Below are 13,805 nucleotides of genomic sequence, written 5' to 3'. Positions count from 1 at the left end.
CTGCAGTTTACGCCCCGCAGCTTTTCCTTCAAATTATCACACTAATACCTGTGAGTAAAACACGTGTACCAAATGTATACTTAAACTCAATGAAAATAAATAAAAAATCAATTGTATGTTAATAAAAAATAAAACATCGCCACGCCCCAATTCCTCTCACCTCACTCCCCAGAAGAAGAAATACGGTCTACAGGACTTCCCTGGAGGTCCAGTGGTTAAGACTCCGCGCTTGCAACGCAGGGGGCACGGGTTCAGTCTCTGGTCGGGGAACTAAGATCCCACATGCTGCGTGGCGTGGCCAGAAAATAAAGTAAAATAAAAGTCATCTTGAAAAAAAAGAAAAGGAATATGGTCTACAGTTTACTGCCAGTGCTTTATGCTGCCATCTCGTGTTTACACCTTGGGTTGGCCGGGGTTAACACTGTGGGATATGGGTAAAAGGTCAGGCCAAAAGCCACCAGACCTAGGATGGAAATCGTGTGTGAGACAGACAGAGAGAGAGAGAGAGAGAGAGAGAGAGAGCGAGGGAAGAAAGTGTGGTTCAAATATGGGCCCAGGAAGAGTCAGGAAAGCACTTTCTCCCCAGGGCCCTTTACTTCCATCTTTCAGGGCAAGCTGGAACAGGTGAGGGAAACCCAGCTACATGGGCACCCTGGCTCATGAATAAGTAACCCACCGGATGCTTTGACTCACTCGTCAATAGACAGTTGACTTCCTGACGGAGAGGCTAGCGCCCTCACACTGACACGTGTAAGTGAACGGGTAATCAATTGACAATTAATTACAAGTGGAAGTTACTGGGAATCCAGAACTGCTCGTTCAAAACTCCATGGGGAAGGAAGGCCGCGTTTTCCAGATGTGCATCTGTGTCAAAGGCCAGAGCTGCAGCGGAAATACTCCCAGTGGTGTCCTAGTTTCCTGAAAGAATAGCATTTGCCCAGTCTTGAGGGGGCTTACTGTCCGGGGGGGCAGTGGCCCTGGGGCCAGAGTGTGTGGGAACTTGGCTGGCAAGGTCAGGTCCTGGTCCCACCAGCCACTCACTGCCAGTGAGGGTGCGGACACCCTGCAGAGGGCCCTGGATCCCTGGCCTGATACTTGGTAGGTGCTCAAGGTGGGGGAGGGGGAGGGGGGTTACTCCTTTGCCCCTCCTTTCACCTGCTCAGCCCCACTGGGTGCCCCAAATCTATTCCTCAATTCTGGGGCTGAGAAGAGGCTTACAAGTCTAGTTTCCTTTCAAGACAAACATTTCCTCAGACTTGGGTAACTGGGGAGAAGTCACAGGTCTCATTTCTGAGAGGGAAGGAGGCCCACACCACGGGGGCAGGGCTGGGTGAGACGGGGAGAGAGGACTGGGAAATCGCACGGCTCTCACTTCTGCTTTGCGGGTTATGGGCGCCGAGCTGCCCATAGCCCTCTCCTCTCAGAACTTCCTCTGAAGAGCCCACTGGTCATTTGCATATGTCTCATTGAAATTCCCGATCAGAGCTCACCGTCTCCTCCCCTCGGCCCCCAGAGGGTAGCTGGAACTTCACTGGGGAACCAAAGACTGGGGACAAGTGGCCGTGGGACAGCGCTGATAGCCCCAAACCTTCCCCGGCTGATTCACCCTTATTCAGTAGACGGACCATTTTTCCTAGAATGTTGCAACAGGGGTATTAGGGTTTTTCCAGAACTTTCCACCCTCGATGACCCAACTCTGAGCCCCTCAAGTGGAACTCAAGATGACTCTCACTGGCAAGGGTTGGGCACTTGCCCTCTGACCTTGGTGTCCCCTCCGTTTTATGCTTTTCTCACGGAGCAGAGCTCAAGTCTCCTGAGGACGGCCTCATTGTGCATCCAGCCATGCACACAGCAGGCTCTTGGCCTGTGTTTTGCTTTCTTAATACATATTTGTTTAATGGATGGGATGACTGGAAATTACTTACCCCTGATGAAGAAACGGGAAAGCAACACCGCTTTAAAATTCTTTAAGAAAAACACAAAACTATCCTGATTTTACCCAATTCATCTTTTTGCTCCTTCATTTTAGGTTGTAAGCTCTCCAATTCCAAACCTAAGTTCTTAGTCATTAGATTCTAAGCTCTTTGAGGGCAAGGCCAATTCTCATCTATCTCTTCTCTCCCCAATCCCCGGTTCATAGTCACATAGTCGGTGCCCGGTAGATTTTGTTATATTGGATCACGTTGCCTTTCTTAGCCATTATTTAGAAAGGCAACCCGTTATAGAGCCAGACATAGCATCAACAGTTAATCTTGGGCTGAGTTGACGGATCACAGTGGCGGTGGGGATGATGATGGTCCTTATTCCAGTCAAGAGGCTGACGTTTGAGCTCCAGGAAAGGAATTTTCCTTTCTTTTTTTTTTTTTTTTAATATTTATTTGACTGCGCCGGGTCTCAGCTGCGGCACGCAGGATCCTCATCGCAGCATGAAGGATCCTTAGTTACGCCATGCATGAGGGATCTAGTTCCCTGACCAGGGATCAAACTCGGGCCCCCTGCATTGGAGAGTGGAGTCTCAACCTCTGGACCACCAGGGAAGTCCCCAGGAAAGGAATTTCATTGTGTGTGGGGGGTCACTTGCAGGTGATTTCCTATGGGTTAATGACAGCTAAGGGGAGAGACACTGGGATTTGTCAGATGGGTTCCCTAGACGTTAGGGGACGTTTTTCCAAAAAGTTCAGGGAAACTCTGGCCCAAAAAAGCTGTAGGCCCTAGGAGTGAAAATGGGTCAAGGAAAATCATGAAGTAGGAAAAAAAATCCACAGATCAGACGATCTAATCGCAAGTGAGCTCTATGAGAAAAGAGTGCTGGTGGCTGAGGTACGAAAGAAAACACTTCTAGGGACTTGCCTGGAGGTCCAGTGATTAGGGACTTGGCGCATTTCACCGCCGGGGCCCGGGGTTCAATCCCTGGTCGGGGAACTAGCCGCATGGCGAGGCCAAAAAAAAACACACTTCTAGGGAATTGAGGTCATATTTCAAAAAGATGAGGAGAGAAGGGAGGAAGGGAAGGAGGGAGGGCTCTTCACCAACAGTGATCCCTCAGGGGCAGACCCAGTCCTTAGGGGAGAAGACTGAACTGTGTCCATTAAAGGAAGAGGAGAGAGAAAACTGCCTTGATTGGGCACCTACCGTGTCCTGGCCCACCCCCAAACTCTGTCAGTCTCACCCAAGCCCTAAAGAGCAGAGGCTTGGGTATCTTTCTCACGAGGGAGCCACGCAAGGCAGCCACAACCTCACCCCTTCCCCAGACGGCCTCCCAAGGCCATGCGGACCTGCTCCAAGCTTACCTGCTTCTCAATCAAATTCAGAAAGAAAGGAGGGCCGGGGCAGGCTAATAGAGACCTGGAGTCCGAGAGAGGAGAGGAGACCGACCGCGAGAGTGGGCAGGGAGGCTCTGAATCAACTCGTGTCAGCCCAGGGCAAGGCCATCGCCATCCTGGGACCGTGGGGATGGGAGGGGGGAGCTCACAACCCTGGCTGCACTTTCTCTCATCCCTGAGATTGGGCGAGGGACCAGAAGATGGGCAAACCAGGCCCCACTGGGGCAGAAACCAGACTTCGGGAACTAGAAACCAGCGAGTATGATGTTAATCACCAGCAAAACTGTAGAATGAATCATTAAATAAATTCATTTATTCATGCCCTTAGTCAACAAATATTTACGGAGTGTGTGTAAGTACAAGCTACTGTGTTAGGCATTAAATTGGGGTGGACTGTTCCCTAAAGGATCTTAGCGGCTACAAGCAGGGAGAAGATGGTGTATAATTTTTGTAATGGAAATAGGTTCACATGAGAAGTATAGATAAACACTGTGGGGATTCAGAGGATACTTAGAAAAGGCAGAGTATAAGACCTGAACTTGTTTCAGGGAAGGAACAAGACATGTTCATAACAGGTTTATGTAGCAAGGTTTATAAAGGCAAAAAAATTGGAATCCAGTAATGTAGGGTCTGTTGAATAGGTGTCCTGATAATGGAATACTACACAGCCAATCAAAATAGTTTAGCTGTACACTTATTCATATGTGAAGATATTCACAAAACATTAGTAAGTTAAAGAAGCAGATAAAAGAGTATTTAGGTATGATGGCATTTTTATGAATTTTTTGGCATACATACGTCTAGACGTTTTTAGAAACTTGTAGAAATATATACCGAAATGTTTGAGAGATTTGGAATGCTTTACAATTCTTTTTCATCTATCTGGAAATGATAATAAAATGAATACTGACTACCCTTTTTTCAAGGATAAAAAAAAAATTGTAACTTACTATTAGCAACTCAGGCCAAATAAGTCCTTTCTTCTTTGACAGGACTGTCAGATCATAGAAATACTATGGATAGGGAATTCCCTGTTCCCTGGCAATTCAGTGGTTAGGACTCCACGCTTCCACTGCAGGGGGCCCGTGTTCGATCCCTGGTCGGGAAACTAAGATTCCGCAAGCCGTGCAGCTCGGCCAAAAAGAAAATTGCTATGGATATAGAATACCTTGATTCCATTAGCACATTCGGCTTTCTGTGATCGCCTTACGGAAGACACTGAAGAAGTTAGCCTTGAAGATAGCACAGTTAGGTTGTGGCAGGTAGACAGAATTACTAAAAACAAAACAAAAAGCACAGGGCTTCCCTGGTGGCGCAGTGGTCGAGAGTCCGCCTGCCGAGGCAGGGGACGCGGGTTCGTGCCCCGGTCTGGGAAGATCCCACATGCCGCGGAGCGGCTGGGCCCGTGAGCCATGGCCGCTGAGCCTGCGCGTCCGGAGCCTGTGTTCCGCAGCGGGAGAGGCCACAACAGTGAGAGGCCCACGTACCACCAAAAAAAAAAAAAAAGAAGAAACCAACAACAACAAAAAAAACAGAAAAAAAAAGGGAAGGAAGGAAAGACGGAACAGAGTGGGAAATCAAAGGAGAGAAAGAGAAGCAAAGGTGAACACACAGGAGAGGGACAGTCGGGAACAGGGGAACAGATCCGGGAAGTGAGCGGCTAGGAGGCTGCAGAGAAGCCAGAGAGAGACTGGCCTGGAGGTGGGCACCGGCACCAGGCAGCCCCGGAAGGGATCTTTCACCCACCAAGCGGGGTAAGAGGAACAGGTGCAGGGTCGCTGTGGGTGGGGTTTGGGGCCAAGGACTGGTGCTGGGCCTGTCACCCTCCATCAGACACTCAGTCTGCCTGAAGCCATGCCCGAGCACTCGATGTGTCAGGGAGTGCGGAGTGCTGGGAGGCTTCAGAAAATAAGGAAGCCCTCCTCCCAGCCACCCTTCTTGATCCACCCTGGAGCTGGCAGACAAAGTGTGGACACAGGAAAGCCCACGAAGAGTCAAGGAGAATGCACAGCCCACCTCAAGGAGTGACAAAGGCAGGGTGGACTCTGGAGTCAGGAAGACGCCAGTTCAAACCCAGACTTGGTGCTGCTGTGTGGCCTCCAGAAGTTCCTTAACGTCTCTGAGCCTCAGTCTCCCTCTGTGTTATGAGGATACATGAGACAGCAGATGTGCAAGCACTGGGTCACTTTTATGACCACCCTCATAAACGTGGTCACGCCTTAATTTTGAAGTGAGTAATCCCAGCCCTAAGTGAGAAGAAAAGCTGGAATGGTCAGGGTGTCTTGGAGGGAAGACACAGCCTGGGCCCTGAGCAACCTTTGTTCACTAACTAGTCCAGGTGCTGGTTTTGAACCCACTGATCAGAGAGTAGACAGTTTCCCAGCACCGGTCTCCAAGGCAAGCGGGAAATGCCATAGAGCTTGAGCCTTCACAGGCTGGAAGGGCCTGGGCCCCGGAGACCTGGGCACCTGGGTGTCTGTATGACTTCTGGGTGCTAACAAGGTCCCTGGTGAAGGCACCTGGCTGGGGCATCTGGCAGGGTCGGGGACTGACTGCGGCAGCGGCTGCCAGCTTTGCAGACAGTGGGGAATCCTTAAGGAGTGTCCAGCATTGCCCATATGCCCACAGATGGCCATGAAACGCCATAGGCTGTGGGCAGAGCTGGCAGAGGGCAAGTTCAGCCAGCCCCCAGGGGGCCTGGCTGGCGGGGTGCTCCAGGCCCGGCCTCTAGAGTGGTACTTCCTGGGCACATCACTGTGGGGTGCAGACCCCCCTCATTGGGGGCCATGTCTGACCTGGGGCATCAGCTGCTATCCCAGCCTCCAGGTGGGAGGGGTCAGAGCCATCCATGAGTCACTGTGCCCACTTCCTGCCACATGGAAGCCATGGCTGAGTCACTGGCCCCCCAAAGGGGAAGACTGGCCACAAGGCCGGAAAGCTGGAGCCCGATGGTAGCAGGAGCGGTGCGGGCAGGGGGGGCTGGCACTGTGGTGACACTGCTGCCCTGTCCCACAGCCGAGGTGCCTCCTGCAGAACCTGGGGTCCTCCACGTAGCACCGACCCGCAGCCGGCAGGACTAGCTCCCTGCTGGTATTTCCACACCCCCCAACCCCCGGCAGTAATAATTGTATCATGCCCTTCAAAACAAAACAAAACAGAAAAGCCCAACTTTTTGTTTTGAAATAACTTCAGGCTTACAGAAAAGTTTCAAAAATACTACAAAAAATTACCGTATACGCTTCACCCAAATATCCCAAATGTTAACATTATACCACGTTTGTGTTACCATTTTCTTTCCCCCTCTCTCCCCATTTCTCCCCTAGGCCATTTGAGAGTAAGCTGCAGACATGATGCCTCTTTCCCCTGAAACACTTGGGCGTGTGTGTCCTAAAAACAAGGGCATGTCTTACAGAATCAACATCAATGTCAGGAAAGGGACTTTGCATCAGATGCTTTTTATGTGCCTTCTCAGATGCTCCTGGCCTACAGGGTCAGCCCTGGTGGGGGTCTCCACCTAGCCACACCTGGCGGGGGGCCAGCACCCCGAGCTCTTCCCTCCTGCCCCGCCTGGAGTGCTGAAGGACCACTCGGTATCCGTGAAGTCTGGGACGTCAACTGGCTGGAGGGTGAAGCCGTGTATAAATTCCCCCTTCCTCCTGGCGTCTGTGCTCCGGTCCATTTTATTCAGTCTCTTGGAAGACATCCCAGGAGACAGCAATCAGTCACATTACGTTCTCAGGGGCAGGCTGTCACACAGGACCTTGCACTCGGAAGAGAGCCCCATGCTTGGGGTTTAGTGCTCTGCAGTCACCTTGAAATTCTTCATAATTTTATCTTTCAATCTGTGTTTTCTACAGATGGGACGGTGGAGCTTGCACGGGGGATTGCACCTCGGCTCTCACGTGGTCCTGCCTCCCTGCCTTCCAGGGATGGGTTCTTGGTCACGGCTCTCCCACCCCCCCCACCGGCGACCCCTGCCACCAGCATCCCAGCCTTACTGCTGCCCGAGCCCTTCGTCAGCATCCCCCTCAGTGGGTACTGTTCTGCTACCCATTTTACACATGAGATGACAGAGTCTCAGCAAGGTTAACTTGCCCAAGGTCCACCAGCAATTAATGAATCTGGATTCAAACCCAGCTCTTCCTGCTCTGAAGCCCGGGCTGTCACTCAGCCATTGACCTGGTTGTTTATGAGGTCTCTCCTCTGATCATCTAGAAGGAGTGTAATTGATCTCATTCTGTGCACCACGCTGGGACTGTAGATGCAAGAAAAAGCACGGGGCTTGGAGCTGGGAGTCAGGCTGCTGAGACCCACGGGAGCGATGCTGGCACTTTAGGCCACGTGGGGCCAGGACAGGCTCTCTGAGGTGGCCGAGCCGGGGCTGGGCCTGGGCCAGTGCTGCGTTCTTTCCTGAGGCCCAGCTCGCATCTCTACCAGCTGCAGAAAGCGGGTCTGAGTCATCGGAGTCCCTGTCCCTGACTCCTCACCCATACATCGTGCATTCCGGTCCCTGGATCTCGGCAAAACCCCACTAATTTCTTAGTTCTCCCCACCCTCTTCCCTGAAAGAAATCAAAATTTCAAGCTGGGGAGGAGGTCACTTGATCCAAGCTCTTCAGTCTGCAAACGGAGGACCTGGGTTTCAGACGCTTGCATCTGGGTGGAATTCCAACCCTGCACCAGTGAACCTCTCAACATTCTCCTGACTGGGGCTGATAATAGTAGTAACTTACAGGAAGAATCCCCGGGACCATGAAATACAAGGGCCTTCTAGAGAGAGCTCCAGTGATTGCACCTGACACTTTGTGACACCATTACCCACGGGACAGATCTGTTAGGGAGGCGCTATTAGCTTCCCCACTTTACAGAGGAGGAAACAGAGGCTCAGAGAGGTTAAGTAACCTGTCTAAGGCAGCCCAGCTAGCAAAGCAGAGCCAAGGTCTACCAGACAACTGTGCAGAGTAGCCACCCTTCCCACCAAGTGCTGGCCCAGAGGAGCAGCGGGCACTGGCCGCCCGCCCGGGGCTCCCAGAGTCCAGGGCTGCAGCCATCCCACAGCGGCCAGCCTGAAGGAGCAAGGAAACCGACCCCCTCCAGATAAACAAAACACTTCCTCCCCAAAGCCTGGGCCCAGAAGGAGGAGGTGCCCTGCACAACTGTTTATAGAGACAGATGTTTGGGACGGAAAAAGAGAGACAGCCCTCCTCCATCCCCATGGAGACAGAGGAAGTTTGCAACTTGGGCAGAGGCAACTGGAATTGAAAAAGGAGAAGGCGAAAGAAGGGAGGGAACCAGATCTGACCCGCTGGAAACAGTCTGACATTTTCAGATGCTGGTGCCTAACAAAGAGGCGTTGCCATGGCAACCAGGCCTGCGGCCTGGGGGCTGCCAATCCCAGCCGGACCTAGGGCCTCAGCCAGAAGATAAATAAGCACACGTGGGATAAATACCGCAGAAGAGCGAGCAACTAAATGAGCACGTACACGCCCAGGGGCCTCCCAGCCCAGCGGCCTCCCAGGGACCACCACAAAGTGGGGAGGCTACTCACGGCCCCCCTCCTTCTCTCCTTCCTTCCTCGCTCCTTTCATCCCTCTTTATTTTCTTCCATCCCCTCTCTCGCCATCTTTCTCTCCCTCCCTCCCTCCTTCCCTCTCTCTCTCTCTCTTCCCCCACCTCCTTCCTTCCTCCCTAGGTCTTCAACCTTGCTCCTGCCCCGGCCTAGGAACCACATCCCCATCTTCCTGGTGGCCGTTGGCAGATGGTTTCCAGCACAGCTGAGAGCAGAGGACTGCTTTGGCAGTAGAGTGAGGCCCCCGGGGGGCCCAGCATAGCCATGTCCTCTCTCTCTCTGGCTGGAGACCCTGGGCATTTCAGGCTGTAGTTACGGGGAAGGAGGGGGGAGAATGGGAAGAGAGCTTCGGGCTTCTCCTAAGGGATCTGGTTCCTCAGAATTCCTCTGCCTGGCTCCCCAGCCCCTTCTTCTGCACTCACTCCCCTTGTCATCTCACTGCCCCCAAAGCCGTGATGTCCACTGCGGGATCTACACTGTGGCTACCAGCAAGCTGACCTCTCCCAAGACCCTGCTGCCTCACTACACCCCCATCACCGGAATCCCAGCCTTCTCCTCCTCCAGCCCCTCTCCTCCTTGCCTCTCTCCAGGGGAGAGGGGAGGGGGCGGATGGGGGAATGTCTGATGAACTCTGGCCGAGGTGACGGGAATCCCTGAGGCCAGAAGGTTCTGTGGGAAAGAGCTAGAAGGGAGAGCTGAGCTGCAGTGGTCCTGGGGTCAGGGCCTGCCAGTCCAAAGGAGGGGCCCGTACCTTCCTGCCCTCAACCTCAGAAACCTCCCGTGATGTCCCATGATGGGAAGGCAGGCCACAGCTGGACCACATGTTTATCCAGCCTGGCTCGCCCAGGAATGTGCCCCAATTCCCAGGCTGACGATGGGACTGGAAGGTGTCATGGTAATCATCCCCCTTTGATACATGGGGAGATTAACACTTGGCAATAAGGACTGGGCTGGAGGCCGAGTAGAGGCCTTGGCCAGTGGGGACGTGTCCACAGCTGGCGGGGAGGGGAGGCCAGCTGTTGCAGGCTGTGTTACGCACAGGTGGCTCAGATGCGAGGCTGAGGAGGGGCGACGGGTGACTACGGAATGGGATCCGTTGTTCCTGGGTCTAGCCCTGAGAAGGAAGCCCAGAATCGAGTCACAGAGAATGCCACCATACGGAAGGACAGGGGCCTCTGGGAGGACAGAGGCTGTTCGGAGCCTCCCCCAGCTGCCGAGCAAGCCTGGTGCCAAAGGTGAAAGGCAGGCTGGGCTCCCTGATGTCTCGAGAAGCCTGGCCACACCTTCTAGAAGCCTAGCTTCAGGACAAGAGGCCCAGGACTAGGCCCCTGCTGCCCGGTCACCCAGGAAGCAGTCTGCAGGCTCAATTCCTCCTCTGTCCCAGCTAGCTGGGTGACCCTTGACAGGTTACTTAACCTCTCTGGGCTTCAGTTACCTTGTCTATAAAATGGAGATAATAAAAAAAAAAAATGGAGATAATAGCTATGCCTCACTCAGATGTTGTGAAGATCAAAAGAGACAATATGTAGGAAGCACGCTTAATTGTCAAACACTCGTTGAGCACCTACTGTGTGCCAGGCTCAGTGCTGGGCTGTCTATTAGGAAAGAAGTAGCGCAGGGCATTGTGGGTATGTCCAACTGGATGTTCCCACCTGGTCAGGGAAGGGATGTGTGAGCTGTGGCCTGAGGAGGATTTAGCCAAGGGGGCAGCCTAGAACAGGGGAGCAGCAAACTCTAGCCCACAGGCCAAATCCAACTTGCCACCTGTTTTGGTTCAGCCCATGAACAAAGAATGTATCTACATTTTTAAACAGTTGAAAAACAAACCAAAAGAATACTATTTCATGACATGTGAAAATTATATGAAATTCAAATTTCAATGTCCAGTACAGTTTCATTAGAACACAGCCACACGCATTGGTTTGTTAATTCTCTGTGTCTGCTTTTCACGCTACAATGCCAGAGACGCAAATAAGGACCACCTGGCCCTTTTCAGAAAAAGTTTGCTGACCCCTGGCCTCGGGGAAAACATGTTCAAAGGCCAGGGGGTGAGAGAGAGAAGAACTTTCTGGGCCCCGGGAGAAGCCCACTGGGGATGGAGTGGAGCGATTGCAGGTTGGCAGTAGGAGGAGGGAGGCCACAGAGATGACCCACCCACCGTATCCCACCCAGGAGAGGACAAGAGCTGAGGGTGGGTAGGCTCTGCTCAGCTGCCACCAGCCAGGTGCCAACCTGCACCAGCCTGCTGGGGAGGGGTGGGGGGGGGAAGAGGGAGGGGGAGAGAGCTCCCTAGTCCTATCGCCAGGAAGCAAGGAGCTGCCCATGGGGCCATGGGAAGGCTTGGAAATCAGAACATTCCCTATCCTTCCCAAGGAAACTGGGAGAACTCTCTCCTTCTGTGGAGCTCGACTATGCCTTCCTCTCTCAGGAGGCCAAGACTGGGCTCAGGGCTCAGGGCTCAGGGAGGGAGGGATGGGGAGGGTATCAGAAGCTGCTGTTCTTATTCCAGGGGGGCCCAGTAAGGCCCGGGGGGTATTCCCTCTACCTCTCTCCACTCCTGCTCAGCCAGAGCTGGAGGGATGCTGACACAGCAGATGGAGGGCTGTCCCAGGGGCCTGGTGTGGGCCCACATCTGGCCAGGGGATGCCGAGGTCACATGGCCTTCGGATGAGGGCAGAAGGGCATGAATGTTCAAGGATCCCCTTAGGAGGCTGGGACCATGGGGGACTCTCAGGGTACCCTGGGTATCTATGGGGCAAACCATCTAGGTGGGGGAGAGTGCTGCCTTCTGCCACCCCAATGCACTTGGGGGCTGCAAGATTGGGCTTAGGTGGGAAGAGTGGTACAAGCCCACGAGGTTGGGTGGAGGTGCTTCTCCTCTGCGTGGCGTTGGGAGCTGGCCTTTCATTGGAGTGCGCGGGAGAGATGGATTCCTCCTGGGGTCTCCCCTCACCCCACACAGACCTGCAAACCAGGGGTGGCAGGGGTCAGGCCTCCTCAAGAAGCCACCTTTGTACATTTGTCTCTGAGCTCCCTTCCAGAGGTGGGGCCCCTGGGTAGCTGCCTGAGGACTAGACCCCAGGCCACCTCCTCCCCTGAGTATCTGGGGCCAGTTAGAGTGACTCTATCAAGCCCTGACCCTCAGTAGTCTCAGTCGTCTTTGCTGCAGGCAAAGGGACTGGGGTGGGGGTGAGTCGTGGGAAATGCAGGTCCATTCCTGCGACAGGGCTGCAGGAGAGCAGAGTCCTCTGGTTAGACGGGGAGAGCTGGCTGGAGGCAGGGATTCCTGCTGCTCGGGCTGAGCCTGCCTCCGGGCCTGACTTCAGAGGCTCCCTTCTCCTCCGGCCTCCTCAGCAGCACAGCTGCAAGGAGCGGAACCTGCGACCTCAGCCCTCCTGGCCTCGCCACCCCACCCCACCCCACCCCCGCCCCGTCCCGGGCAGCAAGCCCTCCCCAGGCGCTGGGAGGCCTCCATCGGCAGGGCCGAGGCTCCAGGCCAGGTCTCCCGCCCTCTCCTCTGCGCCGTACCCAGTGGGCTCCATCACCCGGGGGAGCCCCACCTCCCGCCATCCTTGGCCGGGGAACCGGAACACTCAAGTCCCTAGATGTTGCCTCACTCTTCACAGCACCTCCCAGCCAAGGTCCCCGCCCTGGCCCTTTCCCACTCCTCCCTCCCTCTCTCCGAACTTCCTAAAGCCCCTCCCCTGCCTGCCTGCAAGTCACCTGACTGGGTCGCTGGAGCCCAGCCCCACCCAGATTCCCCACCCAACTCTCCCAGCTCTGGAAACGCCCGAGAGCCGCCCCAGTGCTGCCAGCCCCCATCCAGTTCCAGCTGCACGCTCGCCCTCCAAGAACGTGCATACACCCACACAGGTGCATGCACACACGTGTACATAACGCACGCACGGTGTGCACAGGAGTGCACACGCGCCCACCTGTGCACATGCAATGCACGGTCATGGGTGCAACATACACACATAGACACGTGCACACGTTCACGTGTGCCTGCACATGCACGCGCGCACGTGCACACACACACACACACACTCTTGCACCATCCAGTTGGTTTCACGCCCCATGCTCCTTCCTCCCAGGCTCCTGCAATGCTCCTTGCATCTCGAATCCCCTCCAGGGGCCTGCACTTGTGACTTGGGGTCAACGTTAGCTCCCCAAGGCCCTTTCCAAAACAGCACCCGCCTCACCCCTCAGGACAGTGGCACTCTCCTGCTCCCAGGAACTGGCATCTTAGGCTACAATCCATTTTTTGCAGCTGAGATGACAAAAAACAAAAGCCAATCCCCTGTCCCTGTCCAATACTGTTGAATGACTGGGGGGAGGGGGAGATCCCTGCCCACAAGGCTCAGCTTCACTGGCAAAGGGACTTTCCTTAGAAGGAGCAGAGGCATCTTGTATCAGCTCTTAACGATTTGGGAAGGGAAGCTGAATAGCTCTTTACTGTAATTCGAACAACTAAATTATTCATCAAGAGCGGCTGACAGAGATTGGACAGTGACCAGAGAGCCAGGAGACCCCGGCCCAGCCCCGTGACCCAAGCCCATGCCCGGCCGACTCCCTGCTCCTGAGGGGCTAGTGAGAGGGGTCTGGGAAGACGGTGGCCCCAGGGGTCCCGCACCAATTCCATCTGGGAGGTGGGGAGGGGGGTGGGAGGAGACTGAATCGAAGGGCCCTGGCCATGTGGGGAGCCACAGGGCTCCTGGCCCCTCAGGGACTTGTCTTAACGGAGGGGTCTCACCTGCTCTGACCAGACGGACCCCAGGCCACAGCAGGCTGGCACTGTCCTGAGAGGCCAAGTGCACAGGGGCCTGGCTCCCCTATGCCATCCCCTTCCTCAGCCTGGAACCTTCCCTGCTGCCCCCAGAGGTTTGGGTTGGAGGGGGCATGCCACAGAGTCCT

General features: G+C 54.5%; 1 protein-coding gene across 1 annotated transcript in view; it reads right to left on the bottom strand.

Annotated features, from left to right (window-relative positions):
• The window catches only part of LOC117203600 (nascent polypeptide-associated complex subunit alpha, muscle-specific form-like), a 35,295-nt gene that overhangs the window by 10,243 nt on the left and 11,247 nt on the right, over positions 1-13,805 (bottom strand). The window contains exon 3 of the mRNA XM_033439033.2: positions 161-11,855. Coding sequence (XP_033294924.2) covers positions 11,453-11,855 — 403 coding nt within the window. The 3' untranslated portion in view covers positions 161-11,452. The remainder of the gene's footprint in view (positions 1-160; positions 11,856-13,805) is intronic.

The sequence above is a fragment of the Orcinus orca genome, chromosome 19 (assembly GCF_937001465.1).
Source record: "Orcinus orca chromosome 19, mOrcOrc1.1, whole genome shotgun sequence".
Taxonomy (NCBI): Eukaryota; Metazoa; Chordata; class Mammalia; order Artiodactyla; family Delphinidae; genus Orcinus; species Orcinus orca.
This window is presented reverse-complemented; position numbering and strand designations above follow the sequence as displayed.